We start from the raw sequence: 20354 nt of genomic DNA, 5'->3' as shown, positions 1-20354 counted from the left end.
CTCTAGCTCCTGTTCATGTCTTCTGGAGAATGTTGATTATTTTGCTTTAGCAGGCAACCAACCAGGTTAGGTTCAGTCTGCAAGGTCTTACCTACCTTCTGTGGACAACGTTTCCAGTATTAGTTTGGTTTCACAGACTTGCCAGTGCGATTTGATCTATTCTCTATTTGCCCATGAAGTTGCCAGTATAGGGTGGTAGTTTCTCCTTGAGTTCAGTTCTCAAAGCCTTTGGAATGTGGTTTAGGGTCAGATCCGCACATGCACAGCTAGCTCAGAGTTGAGCCCAGAGGTTGATACATCATCTGACGTTCTTAAGTCTCCTCCTCGTCATCATCTCCCCAATACTTTATGGCTCTCAGGGGCCCCTTCCTTCTCCTCTGTCTGGGAATGTGAAGCGTTAGTTTCCCTGCCATTTCACATACTTCTCACCACTGCATCTGTTTCTGGGGCCAAGCAGGAAAGGAAAAAGAGGGACAACAGCAGTAGGAATTTGGCCTATATTCTTGGAACCATGATTATTTTGGTTTGAGAGGATTGTCTTCTCCCAGGATTTCAGGCACCTGCCTGGCCACTGCTACTGCTGTGGGGTTGCCTGGAGGCTGGCTGAAAAAGAATGAAGAAATCTAGCGAAGAAAATCCCAGGGGTTCTCCTCCGTGTTCTATGATTTTGCAGTGGCCTCTTTTCCTGCTCCTCAGACCAGAAACAGAGATCTTTTCTTGGTGCTCTGTCCTTGTCTGCACGTGGTGCCCATTTCAGTTTTCAGACTCCCTATGAGCCCATACCAAGGAATGCTGGAGGGAGAAGCCCCAGGAAATAAACTCAATGCCAGTTGTGTGGTGCTTTGGGTTTGGTTTCCCTCTCTGCTACCATTTATGTTTCAGAGCCATCAGAGAGCTGCTCGTGTGTCCTATGTGAGTTTTGAGTTGCATTCGGTGGGTAGGACAGAGTAGAGCATGCTTACACCATCTTGAAGGGATCCGGAAGCCCTTGTATGTGTGTGTTCAACATAAAACGAGAGCGGCTCCATCTCCTACAATGCCTGGAAAGAAGGGGAAAGGACAGGCAGCTAACTTGCGTTGAATATCAACTGTGAACCAGCCACAGCGTCCTGGTGCACAAAAGCATTATTTAATGTCTCTCTGAGGCAAGAGCTCCAGTTTGTGAGCTCCACTGTCTAGTTGGGGAAAATTAAGCTCAGACTAATTATTTCAAAGTCATATAGATAATTAGTGGTAGACTGAGGATGTGTATTATGGCCTGTCTTAGAAAAATTCAGAAAGGTTTGTGAAAAGCAAAAGACCCTGGAAAACTCAAAACTGATACTCTGCTCCCCCTTCTCTCTGCAGGATGGATGAAGGGGACGCTGTGATCATACACCCCGGGGTCCTGTGCATCATGGTGAGACTGCTGCCTCGGTTGTACCATGAAGACCACCCCCAGGTACTTGTTGATGAACACACATCTTTGTCTTTTTCACATGACTGATCGTTTAAGCTCCTTCCGGCCGGACCGTTTTCTTTTTTGCTTTTGCCCTCAGTGCCCTGCATTAGCAGAGCCGCCCTCACAAAGCACCTTCCGCAGGGGAGATTCAGTATGTCTGCGACCCTTGACTGAGTTCTGCCCCCCCCTTCCAAGGCCATTTAAAACAGGTCATTTCTTCTGGCAAAGTGACCTTCTAAAAACAACAGCCAAACAAAAACTATTTGAAATGATTCAACCTTCATGAGGCAAGCCCTGGATGCTAAGGGTGGTGCTGGGCCTTGGGGGGCTCAGCAGTCCTTGCCTCCCATCCATTCATCCATCCTGTGGATGTTGGCTGTGATCCTGGCTTGGTGCTCTGTGGAGGACATGCCAGGCTGACAAGATGGAGCCTGTCCATGGATCCTGCATCCATCATGGGGACCAAGAAGTGGTACCAGTGCAGACAGGCTAAATAAATAAGCTCACAAATAAATATACAATTACCAATTATGACAAGTGATAATGAGGGGAAAAACAGGATGCCGAGAAAGAATAATGGGAATGGAGATGGGGGAAGGCCTAATTCAATCTAATTTAGAGGAAGGGGTGGAGGTCAGGGAAGCCATCTCCTAGATGGTGACATTCAAGCCGAGCCCTGAAAGATGAGTAACAATTAACCAGGCAGGAAGGAGTCTGCTGCAGGCGGCTGGAGTGGGAGCAAAGGGGGAGAGTGGGGAATGTGCCAGATGTGATAGGCAGAGGAAGACTGGAGCCTTGTTTAAGTATGGAGTTCTGTCTCAAGGGCAGCAAGAAGCATCTCTCAAGGGAGCGGACGATGACTCTATCGGGTTTTTGTATCAGAAATATCTCTTTCGTTGTTGTGTGGGGAAGGGCCTGGGAATGGGGGCAGAAGTTAGCGGGCCATGTCTGCAGTTCCACATTGGCGGTGGCTCAGGTAGGGTGGTGTCTGGGTCAGTGTGAAGAGAGAGGAGACATCGAATCACAGAGCCCCGAGATGAATGGGTCCAGGGAGCGGGAAGAGGAAGTCAAAGGCAACCCTCAAGTTCCCGTCCTGGAAGAACCAAGGGCCCTGTTGCAGAGTGAAAGGATGGAGCGGTAGAACAAGACAATTCTTGAACAAGTTCACTCCGTTTGTATGATAAATACTTTAGAAATTCTGAAGAAGAAACTGGAAGGGTTGAGGAAGACCCGGAGGATGCACGCTTTGCTTAGCAGCAGATGGAAGGAAGTGAGTGGAACGGAGCAACCAGGCGTGGTGCTGGACCCTTTCACGGCTTATTTGTCCTCACAGCAGTTTCAGCGGGAGTATTATTGTCTGTTTTAACCAGCGGGGAACCAGAGACTCAGACAACGTAAAGCGCTTTGAAGGATTCCCCGTTGGTGGACTTGGTATTAAATGTGGTCCTACCTGGCGACAGGTCTCCTGGTCTGTTCCCTGCACAGCGGTGGCTTCCTTGGGAAGAATGAGGGGCGGGGGTTGCAGGCCCAGCTTTTCTTTGTCCAGGACTTAAAAAGGAAATGATATGTTCTAGGAAGAAGTGACAACTAGGGGCGTTATTAGTCACAGCCTGAAAATGTCAATGACCTGGTAAAATACTATAAGTCCTCCGAAGTCAGTGAGAGAAGTAGAGTCAGGAGCAAAAGCCTTGATGTGTAAGGAAGGGAACCGTTTTCACTAAGGCAATTCTGTAGTATTTGATACAGGCTTAAAAAAAAAAAAAGAGTGGGGGGCTGACCTGTTTCCATGGCTCTATGTCCCTTTGTAACTGGAATCATTGTTCTGGTTCTTATTCCTTTTCTGGGAAGTGACAATGAAATGATTATCAAACCAATGAATAGAGACACACGTCATAGTGACATGGAAGGCACTTTATATTTTTCAACATTTATGGAAAAGCAGCAGGCTGGGATAAAATGGGTCTGATTGTCTCTTTAGTTATCTGTTGCTGTGTAACCAACTACTGCCAAGTTAACAAACCATGTCATTCCTTCTCATGGTACGTGTGGGGTAGGAATTTAGACGGGCACGGCAGGGACAGCTCCTCTCTGTGCCACGTGGTAGCCGGTGGGATGGACCATTTAAGATGTCTTCTTTACTCATGCAACTGGTGCCTCGCAAAGCTGGTTCTGATGGCAGGGGCTTCCCGGGCTGGGTCACATGTCTGGGGCCTTGGTTTGAACTGTTTATAAGATCCTGGGTTCTCCTCCATGGAGCCTTCTCCATCTGGCCTCTACCTGTGTCCTTCCAAGTGGACCCTCCAACCGGCCACATAGTAGCTCAGAGACCCCAAAGGCACAAAAGCAGAAGCTGCCTGCCCTTCCAAAGGCTTAGGCCTTGAACAAGGCAGCCTGGCTTCCACAGCATTGGTCTACTGGTCAAAGTGAGTCATAGGTTCAGCTTAGACTCTGTGGGAAGGGCCATATGCCTCCCGTACTGACGTGAGGGGTTGCATGCATATATATAGGACAGAAGGAATTATTAGGGGTTATCTTTTAAGACCAGTGCCTACTTGCCTTAAGCATTAACTGGTAGATAAAAATATTTGACCCCTAAATAAAATGTCCTTTAATTCTTTAAATGTCGTCTAACCATTCAGTTGTCTCAAGTGTGGGACTTTGCTTTCTTTACCTTGGCATTCAAGATTGGCCTGCCTGGAGCATTTTGGAAACTAATAGACACTCAGGGGCTATCTCTATGCTAGGCATGTTATTTCATCAATATTCGTAACAGCTCATTCCAGTACTCTAGAATCTCCCCATTTTGCAAGTGCTTGAGGCTCAAGAAAGTTCTGTGGTCATGGGGCTGGTGAGGAGAGGTCTGGAACTCACTCCCAGGCCCCAAGTCAAGAAGTGCTTGATGAATGGGTCTCTCATTCTTTGAAGCTTTGGCAGAATGTAGGATCATGCATTCTTAGCCTTGTACATTTTTCCAGGTGCAATAGCCTCATTGTGAGGATGTCTGGCTTCCTCAGCTATATTTCCAACCACGCAATGTGCTTGCAATGAGAACAACCAAGCCAGTGGTATGAGTGGCCTTAGCAGTCAGGCGGTTGCTGGTGGATGTGTTGTGCGAAACTCCACCCCAGTGATGACCCGTGACGTGAGACAGAGCAGAAAGTGGCCTATCTCTCATCTCCTAGGGCATGGAAATTGTATGGATGGACCTGAGTTTCAGATCCACTCTGTGAGTTGTCACATTAGTGCATGGAGTGGGACTCTACTCTTCTGTGATGGCAATCGGACGTATTAAGTATGCAAAGGAGAGCTCCATTTGTTAGGATTCTTTTTCTCCAGTCAAGTCACAATAAGTAATTTAAGGAGAAGTCTAATTCTCCCTCACTGTCTCAAACATGCAAATGAAATGTAGTAGTGCGTTTTCTCAAATATTTGCTGCAGATGCCAAATCAGCTATTAAAAGTTGAATAATTACAGTAATTAATTTCTGGAAGGGGGGGTGGGAAACCTCATAACAATCAATAGAAGAGCAAATCAAATGAGAAACGAGACCACACAGGAAAAAGCCAGAACAGAAAGGGCTGCAGGACTGCATCTTTAGTGCAGGAAAGTGCAGTAGATGGCAGTGTTACTAAGAGGATGGAATGTGAGATCCCCCTCTCCCTTTAGGTGGGCCTGATTATTCCCAGCATTACACGTGTAGCCACCCTCCTCAGATGATCTTCCTACCTCATGGGTGAGAAACTGATGGCTTTCCAAGGCACAGATGTCATTTCAGGGGTGATAGCTTAAATAACTACACATATGGGGTATCTGATTTATTTCTTTTTTTTTAAATTTATTTTTCTTAACGTTTATTTATTATTGAGAAACAGAGAGAAACAAAGCATGAGCATGGGAGGGGCAGATGGAGGAGGAGACAGAGAATCCAAAGCAGGCTCCAGGCTCTGAGCTGTCAGCACAGAGCCCGACGCAGGACTCAAACCCACAAACTGCGAGATCATGACCTGAGCCGAAGTCGGACGCTCAACCAACTGAGCCACCCAGGCGCCCCTGATTTATTTCTAATCATGGCCGCAGGAAATTGTTTTGCTCATAACCAAGAGGTGTCTTTCCCCTGACCCTCCAAAATGTTAGCACCATGAACTGCTCTTGGAAAGATAATCCAGTTGGGGTTTTTTTTGGCCTCCTGTGTCATCACCAGTGTTAAAATTGGACTGGGGGAATTCAGCTGTGACTGTTGCTGTCCTAAGCACAAGGCAGACATGGAGTCCAGCTCAGTTCTCTGGGGGCTGAGTTGGCCTCAGAAAGAAGCAACAAATTGGCAAGAAGACGTTTTCCCTTTCTAGATGCTCAGCAGCCTTAAGGGTCTCGTTGTAAGGATGTGGCTGTGGGCCAGAACTCTGACCGGTCCTGCAAGGGCTCTCTGGTCCCCAGCATCACTCTGCTTTCATCAGGACTGCCTTTTTCAGTGCCTAGTGGGGGGCATTTGCTTGTGCTCGTAAGTGTAACTCAGAGGGTGGGAAGCCAGAGCCAGTTTCACAGAGGTGGAACTCAGATTGTGACGGAGCAGCCAATGGGATGTACGTGCGACTGTGAATAATTACTCACACCTTCTAGATGCTGCTGGGGATTCAGAGATGAATGTCACGGGAGCTCACACTCTGAGTCGAGGGTGGCTAGGAAGAGGAGTGTAGAAGACAGCAAAACCACACTCTCATGACTATAACAAAGGTTTGCCCACCGGGCCTTGGGACAGAGGGGAGGGAAAGCCACAGAGAGCTGGGGATATGGCTGGAATCTGGAGCCAGGCTTTAAAGAAATGGCGCCTGGGTGGCTCAGTTGGTTAAGCAACCCACTTCCGCTCAGGTCATGATCTCACCCTTGTGAGTTCGAGCCCCGTGTCAGGCTCTGTGCTGCTAGCTTCAGAGTATCTGTCTCATTCTTTTTCTCTCTCTCTGTCCCTCCTCCACAAATTCTCTCTCTCTCTCTTTCAAATGAATAAATAAATAAACAAACAAAAAAATACATGCCCATGCCAGCTCAGGTAGAGGAGGGAGGGAAGAGAAGAAGCTCATCCACAGATAGAAGCATGCGTGAAGATGTGTATTTGGGGACTTTGAGTCGTTCAGCTGGGCTAGGGTAGACCACATGGGTAGAAAGGCAGTGAGTAGGGCTGCAAAAGTCAGCCAAAGCCACACCATGAAGGGCCCTGAATACCATGCTAAGAGAATTGAATTGTATTGGGTTACCATCCATCATCATCATCATCATCATCATCATCATCACCATCATCATCACCATCATCATCACCACCTGCACCACACTCTTAAGTGAACACCTACTGTATGAGAGTAGATTTCAAGCTTTGAAGACAGCAGGGTTTCAGATCTCAGCTCTGCCCCTGAACAGTCACACAGCTGTGGGAAATGACTTAACCTCTGTGACCCTTAACTTTCTTGGCTGTAGCGTGGGGGATAATAATATCTTCCTTGTGGCATTATTGTTGACGATTAAATGATGCAGTGCGTGAGCGCTCAGCACAGTGAGCAGAACATACACCGCAGCATGGGAAACACTTGCTAAGTGGTGAAACTACTGCTTTTAGTGGCCGGAAACTCTACAAGCATTTTATCTTTATAAGACCCCTGCAAGGTGGATATCAGTGTTCCCACTTTGCTGATGAGGACTTGAAACTTGTAGAAATTGAGCGACAGATTTAACATGGTTGCTAGGTGGCAGACGTCTGTGATGCCAGGCTCCTGGACCTCCAGCCTCTGTGCTGAGTGGCCTTTCCTGCGTGGACTTGGTAACCACAGGAGGCTATTGGAAAGCAACAACATGATCAGACCTGGGTATTAGGGAGACCGTGGTCTACAGTCAGTACCGCAAGTCACTGTTGGGTGCGTTCCAGATTCTACCGCCCTGGAAAAGTCCTGGGAAGTCTGATGGGACAGAAAAAAAGATCAGGCTCAGGGCTGCATTTGTCTATCAACTCTTTGTACCTTAATTTGGAAAAGCATGCCATTTTCTGGAATTAGCCTGCATTTCAAACACATTGAACTAATCATATGGGTTTCAAATAACTAAAATATTGACAGCGTTACTAGCCCTGGGTAGCATTGTGTAAGAGCAGGCTATTTTAAAAGAGCCATTTCCTCCAACAAGGAAATGGGTAAAGTAGGAGTCTCATTTTGTTAAATTGTGACACATCAGAAATTCCAAATATGGTGAATTTTGGGTAACCTATGCTCTTTCCTACTGAACTCCCAAAGCCCCCGGTTTCTATTGTTTCTAAATGAGAAAAATCTCAATCCTGGTCAAAATCCAGTTTTCTTTTTAGGGGAACCTCTTAAATAGAGCAAATAGACACAATCTCACATAATGACAAAGAGGATCAAAAGCAAGACACAAGGAATGTAGAATGATGGAGTAGAAGTTAAAGTTAGATGGGAAGACCTCTGGCCCAATTGTCAGGTAACCTCGCTTCTAGTCTTTTCTACCATCATTAGTTCCACGACTCATGTAGGCTACTTCCTGTCTCCACATCTCAGTTTCAGCTACTCAGATTTGGCCTAGATCACAGGGGTTGCAAACTCAATGTCTTGGGACCAGGGAGGTAAAGGAAATGAGTAGGTATACATAATAGGAAGTGTTGAGGCCTGTGGCTCTAGGGAAGGGTTCTTGCCTTGCCTAAAGGCACTTCCACTTAACTAAGGGGCAATAAAACAGGAGGAAAGCCAAACTGTGCCCACCAAATAAAACACTTTTATACACCATCAGTTTAGGACCCTTAAGAGATTTAAATTCCCTTCCTTATGATGAATGCATGACACTGTTAAAATCATGGGCTTTGGAGTAAGACCTGGGTGGAGTGCCAGTTCTGACACTCATTAGCTATGTGGCCATAGGAAACTGATGTATCTTCAAGTCTCAGTGTCCCCTTATAATATTTCCCCATTGGGAAAAGTAGTGGAGAGTGTAGTTGTAAAGTACTTAGCATAGTACTTGGCACAAAGTATCTGCTCATCAGACACTGGCTCCATTGTACCCCCACACCCTTCCCTTCTAGCTTTGGCAGTCTGTATTCCTAGGACTCTGAGTCATGGCATACAAGAAATTTGGAAAGAGTAAATGGAAGATAATGCATTTTAGGTATATTTCCGACTGGCATTTTACTATTGTGAAATTAATAACAGAGAATTGATGTTGAACTACATGTTACAGTCTACTTAGGAATCAAAAGGCTGAGTTCTCTCTTCTGCCTGTTTTGCATTTGGTCTATGACCTGGGTGAAGCTCCAATGGTGGATAGCATAAAACTGGGAGGAGGAGTTACCCACTGGATGACGAAATGGGGCTGTGAAGGTTTCTACCAGCCTGAGTAACAGATCAGAATCCCATTGACTCAAAATTCAGCAGAGATGATCAGGCCTGTGCTCATGTCTTAATGCACATATCCACTGGGTGGGGAAGGAACAGAATACGTGAGAGAGTCCTAAGGGGTTTGGTGCAAGGTCAGTAATTGTCCCAAGTGAGTGAGGATACTGCTATGGTGAGTTCTACTTCTTGCTCTATTTATAGTACTATAGTGCCCAATTTGAGGGAGGTGGTCGTCCCATGACCCCTTAACATGCTGCACCTCTGTTTGTCCAGAGGTGAGAAGCCAGGATGGCAAGGGATCCGAAAAACCTCCTTAGTCATGCAAGGAATAGTGAACAGATCTCCGGGTGGGTAGCTGAGAGAGAAAGACATTGGGGAAATGAGACCTGGGCAGATACTTGTCGGTCAATTGTTGGTCGAACAGTAGAATGCACACACAAAGATCAGTTAGTCAAGCAGCAAATTATTTGTGCTTAATAAAAGGACAAACTTGCCCAGACTGGCTGGGCAGCTGTGGAGGTAATGAGCTAATCTGCCCTGGGGATTCCAAGTGGCTCAGAAATGTGGCTGTTGGTGAGTTACATATATGTGAGGCTCCCACCTGGCTTCTCAAGATGGCGGAAATGGTCAAATTACTGTGTACCACTTACTAAATTCAGATGATCCCCGTGTGGGGCAGAGCCATGAGCGCTTAGTTTTTCCTGTAAGTTTTGAGAGGTTGGCCTAAGACAGGATGGGATAGGTACCCACCGCCCAACCCATAGAGTCACCAGTGTCGATTGGTTTTGCCTCGAAAACCCAGAGCTAGCCAGTACTCTGCAAGCTTCAATACCTGGGGGCCTGAGAGGCAGCGATTACGGTGATAAAGTGGCCTCTGGAGCTGAACTTCTGGTTTGGATTCCTGTGCCTCCCCCATGTAATCTCAGCAAGCTATAATCTCTCTGGCCTCAGTTCCCTCATCTGTAAGATGGGGTAATAATAGCAACTAGCTCATGGTGTTTGAGAATTAAATGAGCCAGTACATGAAAACACTTAGAAGGGTGAGCCTTCAAATAGTGAGTGGGCAGTGACGTTAGCTCTCATCACTAGCCACGGAGCCTGCAAACATGGTAGGTGTATACTCTCGCTCTTAGAGTGAGCTGGTACACTTCACAGTGGCCTTGAAAGCCAGACACTTGGTTGGAAGTGTCCTCTACCGCCATTAGAGGAGAAGACCACAACCAAGAAGGGTTAGTATCCTGAAAACACCTGCATCCTATAAGAAAAAGCACTTTCACAGAAAGTGTTTCTATTGACTCCCACAACAACATACTAGGGTGGCACATATTTTCGTTATTCTCATTTTAAAGCTAAGGAACTGAGGCCTAGGGAAAATAAGGAGCTAGCCCAAGTTCACTCATTAGTCAGTGTCAAATCAGCATGAGAACCTAGCTGTGGGTAGGTTGCCCTGTGGCTAGAAGGTGATGGAGGCGAATGTCTGTCTGGAAGGTCAGAAACAACACGCCAGGCCTTGCGCCACAGTTTGCTTGTGAATAAATCCCTCATCTCTACAAAAGACTGTGTACTCTACAGCCTTGTTCCGGGAATCTCCTCCAGACGATCGTGGATGGTAATCTGTTAGCAACAACAAAAAATCTCCTTTAACAATATCTCTTAACAAAGTCATGTCAACACTTGACTTTGGCTAAAGCACCAGAGACACTCAGGGTAAGTTTATGCCTCCTCTTCTTGGGGGAAGGAAGCCTGCAGGGAAGGCCTGGCCGTCAGCAGGAAGGGTTCTGGCTGAGGGTGGTGTTGGGCCTCCTGCAGCCCTGCATTGGGCTCCACTGCTCACTTGATCTAGCTCTCATGCAGTGAGGGCATGTGTGTCCAAGGGGATGGCAACTCTCCACGGGTGGTTCAGGTTCCAGGCGGTGCAGGCAGCCTCCTGGATGGATGTTTACAGGCTGATTTCCCTGGCGATGTTCTCACGGCTGACCACAGACTCATCGTGGGGGAGGGCATTGGGTGCTGGGGATGAGTGAGCCCAGCTGACGACTGGCTGTGATTGCCAGCCTTTCCCTGAAAGGCCATGTCCACTTTCACCCCTTGATTTTTGCACATGCTATTGCCTCTCCCAGAAAGACCATTTTCCCTGCTAGTCCGGCTCTGTCTTCATTGTCTTTCAACGCTTAGCTGGCACATCATCTTTTCTGACCACTCTTAGCCCTCTGGGTTAGGTGCACCTCCTGTTTTCTAGAACACCTTGAGCCCTTGTGCTTGCACTAACTGGGAAGCTATTGCAGTTGATGCAGAGACAGGTGCTAGGGCAACAAGGGTGAAGGGTCATTATTTCAGGCAGTGGTTCACAGTGTGGTGGAGACTGGGAGTGGTAGAAAGTGATCTATCATCTGTCTACTGAGAGAGCCATCAGAGTGTAGCATTTGTTTATTTATTATTTATTTATTTAAAAAATTTAAATTTATTTTTGAGAGAGAGAGAGAGACAAGAGTGAGTGGGCAAGGGGCAGAGACACAGAATCTGAAGCAGGCTCCAGGCTCCGAGCTGCCAGCACAGAGCCCCATGCGGGGACTCGAACCCACAGACTACGAGATCATGACCTGAGCTGAAGTTGTACGCTTAACTGACTGAGGCACCCAGGCACCCCAGAGTGTAGTCATAGGATTGAGGTATGGACAGTGCCGTTTGGGAAAATCTGAAAAGATTTCTTAGATGTGAGAACGTGTGAATTGTCTCTTGAATGATAACTAGGAACTCGGCAAAGGGATGGGGGTACAAAGGGCATTCCCAGCTTCGGGCGTCAGTCGAAACTGGTGTGCACATTTGGCAAAGGGAGAGACTATACTAGGCCTGGAGACGGGGTGTACCAAAGGGGAGGATGCAGTAAAGTTGGAAAGAGACAAATCCCTTATAAATAGAAGATCCTGGGCTTCTGTTACCAGGCGGCATTAGCCATCACATGCATGTAATTTATGAAAGAAGCAGGTTTGGAGCAGGCACCCGTATGCATTTAGGTCTTAGTTGCATGTCTGTTCAAGTGGATCAATGAAAGTGCCTTCAGACATGGTTTCTACTGATTTTGGTGCTACTTGGACTTCTTACACATAAGCCAGGACCACAAACTCCCACACCTATAGGGTCACGTGGACACCACAAATGAATCTATCAGGCTGTGGCGAAAGGGAAAGTTTATACCCATATATAGAAAGAACTAATTCTAAGTAAGCAAAGATAACAGCTTGTCAAATGAAACCCATCTGTGGGCCCTACTTACCTGTGATATCTCTGAAGAGCTGAGGTCACTTAAATTAGATCATGTCTTTTCCAAAATCATCAAAGAACATTTCAACCAAATTGGGATAAGCAACCAATCCCAATTTGAGTAGTTTAGTAGAACTCTCTGTTCTTTCAAGTGTCCGGGGGAAACACGCGTGGTCATCTGATGGCTTTTACATCTACGTCAGGATATACCATGGACTGATGTGCCCAAAGCCTTGGAGGAACGCACCCCACCAGGACCCAGCCCTCCTTGGGCTCTGGGACCTTATTAATCTGGACCAGGAGAGAAAGTGAAGGAGAGAGAGAGATGAAGAAGAGTGAACATCCACAGCTAGACAAGGGTAGACTTGAAGGCTTGACTGTTAAGTGGATAAAGTAAAACACTCCTAAAGGCTGTCCCACAAATTGCTCTGTGATAATTTACCTTGGGGGTCCAGCCTGCAGGCCAGCCTGGTGACCCTGCGCAGCCACCATGGAGTCCTAATTGAACCACCACCCCCTAGCCTCCATTGGAAATAATATGCGTTAGGAAAATCAATCCATTTGGAGGGGGAGAAACCAGACTGGCTTCCTGCTACTGCTCATATTTTCACTAAAACCCCATTTTTACTGGAACCAACATTGAAAAAACCAGCACATTTTATTCAAAACAAGGCAATATTGTTATTGACAGAGCTGCAGTGATAATGAGGACGATCAATTTTCCCTCCTCCATTATGGGGTATTGAGCAATTTTGGAGTAAACTTGTGGCATCATTAGACAAGATCAGCATTTCTCCCTTTCGAAAACTTCCGTGTCTGTCTTTCTTTCTTTCTTTCTTTCTTTCTTTCTTTCTTTCTTTCTTTCTTCTTTCTCTCTCTTTCTTTCTGTTTTTCCTTTTTTGCGTATTTAGATTTTAAGTAGCTTTTCTCTGGTGGATAAAGAAGAAAAAAAGCAAACAACAACAACAAAAGAAAGCCAAAAGTCCCTGAAGCAATAAGTGAAGTGCTGGTAATAAAACTGGAGATTGTAGACATTTATTTTTAATTCTTATTAATAAGAATTATTATTAATAATACACTGCGAGGTATTTTTGCATCTTGCTTCATACGGACTGTCTCCCCAACTTTCACCCCAAATTAAAAGACTACAGATACCAAATAATCCAGATTCTGGGAGAAGGAAACTTCAAGGCAAGGGGGTGGAGGCTCCCTTTTGGTTCCGAGAGGAACAGAGAAGAGGAAAGGCCGAGGTGCACACCCTGTGGGATGCAGGGAGAGACACTGAAAATTGCAGAGGAAAGGTCTGGGGAAGGGAGTTAAGGAGGTTGGGCAGATTTCCACGAGGAGGAGCTCCTCAAAGTGAAAGTGATGGAATTATTTAGCGCAAATGAGTTTTGGCATTTCTCCCTTCTGTCTCTGGTCCCTTTTGGGCTACACATTGCCTCTACCGGTTTAGGCCTGCTGTGTGAATAGTGACAGGGAAGGGGTTGTCTCAGTCCACTCAGGCTGCTATAAGAAAATACCATAGACGGGGTGGCTTATAAACAACAAGAATTTATTTCTCTCATAGTTCTGGAGCTGGAAGTCCAAAAGCATGGTGCTGGCAGATTCAGTGTCTGGTGGGGGCCCACTTCCTCATGGATGGCCCTGTTCTTACTTTGTCCTTATATGGCGCAAGGGAAAAGAAGGCTCTCCCGGGTCCCTTTTATAAAAGCATTAATCCCATTCATGAGGGCTCCACCCTCGTGACCTAATCACTTCCCAAAGGCCCCACCTCCAAATACATCACATTGGAAATTAGGGCTCAGCATATGGATTCTGGGGACATAGGCATCCAGTCCATTACAGACACCATCTTCCCCCAATGATGAGATCTTCCTTTGGCATCAGTGATGTTGGCAACAGGATGACACTTCATTTCAGAATGACAAAATCTTGCCTGGGAGCAATCCCCCTGAAAAAACATTCTAATGTAGTTTAAATTTTAAACTAAAATGAAAATGGCCTAAAATTTTAAGTTGGAAGTATTACTGAAGATAGGGTAAAGACAGAAATTTCACTAAATGCCATCAGTCTGTGGCAGGAGCTCTAGCGATGTGCTCCTGGAAGGAAGAGAGGAAGGTAGAGGGTGAGCTGTGTGACCCCTTCATTTTTTTTATTAATCTAAGAACTGATGATAAACAGTGTAAATATGTGCCCCAAATACAGTTTAATCCTTGAAACATATATGCTACTAAGCGGTGTCTGAAGCCTGTGGAAGAGTGCCATCTTATTAATTTCAGTCCCTTAGTGATACAAACATAGTCTTGATCACGGTGGGCAGGGTGTTCCCAAATCGCTGCACACGTGAGGAGGAGATGGGAAGTGAGGTGATCCTGAGCATGGGGTCTGGGATCAAAGCCAGGCCCTGCCTTACCATGCGGCCTGGACAATGAACTTCTCTGGGCTCAGTTTCCTCATCTGTAAAATAGGGAGAGTAATAGTACCTCCATCATAGGGTTGTTCATGGGGATTATATAATCTATACATGTCAAAATGCTTAGACTAGAGCCTGGCACATCCTGGACACCCAGGAAATATATTCATCTCAGAGCAAAATTTGGCCCTCACAGTAGATGCCAGGCTCAGATTCCCTTCTAGATCCAAGAGCTCCACGAAATGCACGAGGGGCTGCAGGGAACTGCTCCCACCCAGCCACTGTAAATCCTCTGCTACAGCTCCTTTTCTTACTATACTCAGAGTGTCCCCCTCACCTGTCTTGCCTGTAGCCTGTGATTCCCTTGAGAGCGGGGGACAGTGTTTTGTTAATCTTGAAATTTAGCCAGAGCCTGACGTTGAAGAAGCCATTAATACTTGTTTGAGGCAGAGGGGGAAGAAGGGCAAGCGGCGAAGGACTCCAAGAAAGCTTTCATGGTTGGGAGAGTGGGTGTACATATCAGATGGTCTGTGACTTGATGGGAAGAGAAGCTAGTTATCGTTAGAAAGAGATTATTCAAAGACAAATAAAGAAACTGATCCCATTCACAATTGCACCAAGAAGCATAAAATACCTAGGAATAAATCTAACCAAAGATGTAAAAGATCTGTATGCTGAAAACTATAGAAAGCTTATGAAGGTAATTGAAGAAGATACAAAGAAATGGAAAGACATTCCCTGCTCATGGATTGGAAGAATAAATATTGTCAAAATGTCAATACTACCCAAAGCTATCTACACATTCAATGCAATCCCAATCAAAATTGCACCAGCATTCTTCTCGAAACTAGAACAAGCAATCCTAAAATTCATATGGAACCACAAGAGGCCCCGAATAGCCAAAGTAATTTTGAAGAAGAAGACTAAAGCAGGAGGCATCACAATCCCAGACTTTAGCCTCTACTACAAAGCTGTAATCATCAAGACAGCATGGTATTGGCACAAAAACAGACACATAGACCAATGGAATAGAATAGAAACCCCAGAACTAGACCCACAAATGTATGGCCAACTCATCTTTGACAAAGCAGGAAAGAACATCCAATGGAAAAAAGACAGTCTCTTTAGCAAATGGTGCTGGGAGAACTGGACAGCAACATGCAGAAGGTTGAAACTAGACCACTTTCTCACACCATTCACAAAAATAAACTCAAAATGGATAAAGGACCTGAATGTGAGACAGGAAACCATCAAAACCCTAGAGGAGAAAGCAGGAAAAGACCTCTCTGACCTCGGCCGTAGCAATCTCTTACTTGACACATCCCCAAAGGCAAGGGAATTAAAAGCAAAAGTGAATTACTGGGACCTTATGAAGATAAAAAGCTTCTGCACAGCAAAGGAAACAACCAACAAAACTAAAAGGCAACCAACGGAATGGGAAAAGATATTTGCAAATGACATATCAGACAAAGGGCTAGTATCCAAAATCTATAAAGAGCTCACCAAACTCCACACCCAAAAAACAAATAACCCAGTGAAGAAATGGGCAGAAAACATGAATAGACACTTCTCTAAAGAAGACATCCGGATGGCCAACAGGCACATGAAAAGATGCTCAACGTCGCTCCTCATCAGGGAAATACAAATCAAAACCACACTCAGATATCACCTCACGCCAGTCAGAGTGGCCAAAATGAACAAATCAGGAGACTATAGATGCTGGAGAGGATGTGGAGAAACGGGAACCCTCTTGCACTGTTGGTGGGAATGCAAATTGGTGCAGCCACTCTGGAAAACAGTGTGGATGTTCCTCAGAAAATTAAAAATAGACCTACCCTATGACCCAGCAATAGCACTGCTAGGAATTTACCCAAGGGATACAGGAGTACTGATGCATAGGGGCACTTGTACCCCAATGTTTATATATAGCAGCACTCTCAACAATAGCCAAATTATGGAAAGAGCCTAAATGTCCATCACCTGATGAATGGATAAAGAAATTGTGGTTTATATACACAATGGAGTACTACATGGCAATGAGAAAGAACGAAATATGGCCCTTTGTAGCAACGTGGATGGAACTGGAGAGTGTGATGCTAAGTGAAATAAGCCATACAGAGAGAGACAGATACCATATGTTTTCACTCTTATGTGGATCCTGAGAAATTTAACAGAAACCCATGGGGGAGGGGAAGGAAAAAAAAAAAAAGAGGTTAGAGTGGGAGAGAGCCAAAGCGTAAGAGACTGTTAAAAACTGAGAACAGGGGCGCCTGGGTGGCTCAGTCGGTTGAGCAGCCGACTTCGGCTCAGGTCACGATCTCGCGGTCCGCGAGTTCGAGCCCCGCGTCAGGCTCTGGGCTGACGGCTCAGAGCCTGGAGCCCGTTTCAGATTCTGTGTCTCCCTCTCTCTCTGCCCCTTCCCCGTTCATGCTCTGTCTCTCTCTGTCTCAAAAATAAATAAAACGTTAAAAAAAAAAAACAAAAAACTGAGAACAAACTGAGGGTTGATGGGGGGTGGGAGGGAGGGGAGGGTGGGTGATGGGTATTGAGGAGGGCACCTTTTGGGATGAGCACTGGGTGTTGTATGGAAACCAATTTGACAATAAATTTCATATATTGAAAAAAAAATAAAAATAAAAAAATAATAAAAAAAAACATTAAAAAAAAAAAAGAAAGAGATTATTCAAATTAGTGCCTTTGTGGTTACTCCTGCCTTTACACTGGTGGACTAACCTAGACATGATCTGTGTTGTCAGAGATCCCCTTTCTTGAGACCAAAAACTCGGCCAAGGGTGTGTAATATATAAAGCATGCTAGGGCCTCAGGTAGGGTTCCTCAGAAGTGGAGCCCAAGGCAGGGGCACAGGTACATCAGATCCATCAAGGGAGGGATTCAAGGAAAGGGGAGTGAAGGAAGCAGGATGATACAGGGGAAGAAGCTGAATGAAGATTAGCTGAAGTCCAGCATCAGCCTGAGCCCACAGGGCGGGGCTTTCAGGCATGAACTGCACCACCGAGGCAGAAGCCATGACCTCACGGCTGTAGTCTGGCGTGTGTGTGTGTGCACGCATGTGCACGTGGTATGTGGATGTGTGTGTGTTTGCATGTGTGCGTGTGTGAGCGTGTGCACATATGCATGTACACAAACACATATATGGCTCTGTGGGCATGTATATACATGTGCATGCATGCACACACACATGCATGGATGCTCCTGTGTGTCCATGTGTGCACATACTTTTGAGTATATATGCATGAGTGAACTTGTATGGGGGGGCACATTGCCCCTGGACAGGGCAGCTCCCAGTTGGGGAAGGGCAGCCCTCTAGAGAAGGCATAGCTATGATGGGTACACTCATCTGGAAAAGGAGGTCTGGGGGAGGCTCCCATAGCATCCACTGCAGGAAAATTCCATTACGTTCTAACTGGTATCCCTCTCACTTCAGACAATATCGTATACAACAGTAAAAGAGAGTGTGGGCAGCCCTGAGAGTTTTTGTAGAGGAATTTCTCCCTCTCCACCCCCACCCCAGACTGTCTGCATCACTACAGAGGGCTGGGAATTTCAGGCGTTTATTTTTTGACGAAGAAAAGAAAGGAAGATTGCAGAAACCATGTATTTGGCTCAAATATTCACTGAGCTGACCCTATGTGCTCTCTTCTGCGGGCCTCAGGGACATAAAGATACTGAAGGGACTGGAAAAGTAGTAAGGGTAAGATAAGAGCACCACTATCCGTGTCTGAGAGATGGACGAAGGACAGTGGGAAGGCCCATGGGGGCGGGGGGTAGTGACAATCAGGGGCTGAGGGCAGGCGTCAGCGAGCAGCTCGCGCAGGAGTGGCGACTTGAGCTGGCGTGGGCGCTGAGCGTGGCCTGGTCCGGCCACAGCCAGTCTGCGTGGGCACTGCCTGTGAGCCTGCCTCCCCGGGGCACTGCACCTTCTGTGCCGGGGGTACGACCTCAAACACAGGGCTGCTTTGTGAGCGAAGGCTGTGGGGGCGTGGGACCCTCCAGAGGCTCAGCCACTGTCCAGGACTGCAAACCTGTCTGACCCCGGTCTTCCTACCTTTCGAAAGGAGCCATGTGTCTGGACTTTTATGTGAAATTTCCGGATGTTTAAATGTTAGCAATTAATTCAGAAACTGCTTAAACATCGCGCGGGGCAGACACTGCGTCTCTGGGGCAGATGCGGCCTCTTGCTGGCTGGCTCGCAGTCTCTGTTTTAAGCCTCTATGTCTTTGGCAGCTGACCTCAGTGGCCCCCATCCTCCCACAGACCAGCCTCTGGGGTTCCCATTGCACGAGAAGTGGGCATATCTGAGAACCCCCGATATAGAGTACAGTTAGAACAGGCTGTGTGGGTGCAGGCGTCTGGCCCCACAACCAATTTGGGGCCTGGTTGGGGGCCTATCAAAGTTGCCCACAAAATGTCCTGACCTCCAGGGCTCACTGTTTGCTTTTGCTCTCTTAGCTTTCCCAGGAGATCCAGTGCTCCATGGCCAGTCATATCCAGTCCCTGGTGAAATCGGAGAAGAACCGTCAGGTCATGTGTGAGGCGGGGATGCTTAGGACCCTCGTGGCCTCCTGCCGCAGGGCCCTGACCACCAGCACCAGCCCCTTGCACTCAGGCCTCATCAGGATTTTTGAAAAACTTGCCTCCCAAGCCATCGAACCAGACGTGTTAAGGTACTATGTGCCGCTCATTAAACACTGCTGAGATGCTGGCAGCTGTGCTCAGGCCCAGTGGACAGTAGGAGTACACGGGACAGGTGTCCCCATGCCCCCTCCTGCACCCCCTCTGTGCAGGGTGTGGCCCTTCCCAGTATTGGACAGCGCGAGTCCAGGAGGAACCCTGGGTGCATGCGGGCAGTGCAGAGACCCACAAAGCAGACATAGCCCCTCCCGTGGAGCTGTGGTCTTCGGAGAGAGGGGAACCTTCAGAGGGTCCTGCAGACAACACAGAATAGCATGGTGGGGGATGCTCAGTGGATAATGCCAAAGCTACGGGAACTGAGAGGGGCGGGGGCTGTGAGGGCTTCACTGCTCAAGGGGTGAGGCTGTAGGAGCCAGGCTGGTGTGACAAGCAGTGGCCGAGACTCCCGACAGAGAGAGGGACAGAAGCAGTGCTCCCTTGTATCCTATGGGAGCCTTCCTGCTGGCAGCCCCCATGAAGCCACCTGGTTGGTGCCTGGAAACCTGAGCAGGAGGGAGAGGCACAGAGCAGACAAACGGAGCAGACACAAAACAGAGTAGGACAAATTCCTTCTTCTCTCTTCCAAATCTGGTTTGAGGCTGCTAGCTGGTCAAAGACACCTAAAGGCACCAGCTCTGTGGTCTGGATGCCAGGCCAATCTCCCTCTGTTTCTGCATGGCTTAAGGAAACGCTTTCCAAACAGAGAGAAGGAAAGTGGAGGAGGCCATCAGGGAGCACTGAGATTTGGGAAAGTGCTCGGATGAAGCTGGAGAACACTTCTGTTCATAAAAGGTCTTCATTTTGTTTCTCTTGCATGTTCTGATGCTTAGACAGTTTCTAGGTCTTGGAGTTCCCCCACCTCCGTCGGCTGCAACGAAAATCCTCCATTCATCTTGTGTCCACGGAGGGGACTCTGGAGGCTCAGGTGAGGACGGAGAAAAGAACAGGAACAGGTTAATGGGAATTAAAAAGAATATGCATTCCTTAGAAGGGAGCCTTCACAACAGGTGGGAAGCAAACAGATTTAAAAAATGGTATTGCCTGCTGCTCAGTGGAGCAAATGAGGAAAAGCAGGATTGGTGGTCCCTGGAGAAAGGCCAGATCTGGAAGGAAAAGGATGACCCCCATCCTCATATAAGACAGGTGATGCTGAGCGTGCCCTTGG

General features: G+C 47.0%; 1 protein-coding gene across 7 annotated transcripts in view; it reads left to right on the top strand.

The window, feature by feature from the left end:
* The window catches only part of WDFY4 (WDFY family member 4), a 302324-nt gene that overhangs the window by 78326 nt on the left and 203644 nt on the right, over positions 1–20354 (top strand). For all 7 annotated transcript variants that reach the window (XM_078434513.2, XM_078434514.2, XM_078434511.2 and 4 more), the window contains 3 exons: positions 1348–1441; positions 18968–19182; positions 20020–20114. In XM_078434513.2, coding sequence (XP_078290639.1) covers positions 1348–1441; positions 18968–19182; positions 20020–20114 — 404 coding nt within the window. The remainder of the gene's footprint in view (positions 1–1347; positions 1442–18967; positions 19183–20019; positions 20115–20354) is intronic.

Source organism: Panthera onca, chromosome D2, assembly GCF_046562875.1.
Source record: "Panthera onca isolate mPanOnc1 chromosome D2, mPanOnc1 haplotype 2, whole genome shotgun sequence".
NCBI classification, from domain to species: domain Eukaryota; kingdom Metazoa; phylum Chordata; class Mammalia; order Carnivora; family Felidae; genus Panthera; species Panthera onca.
The sequence above is the reverse complement of the archived record's forward strand: the minus strand, read 5'-3'. Positions and strand labels throughout refer to the sequence as shown.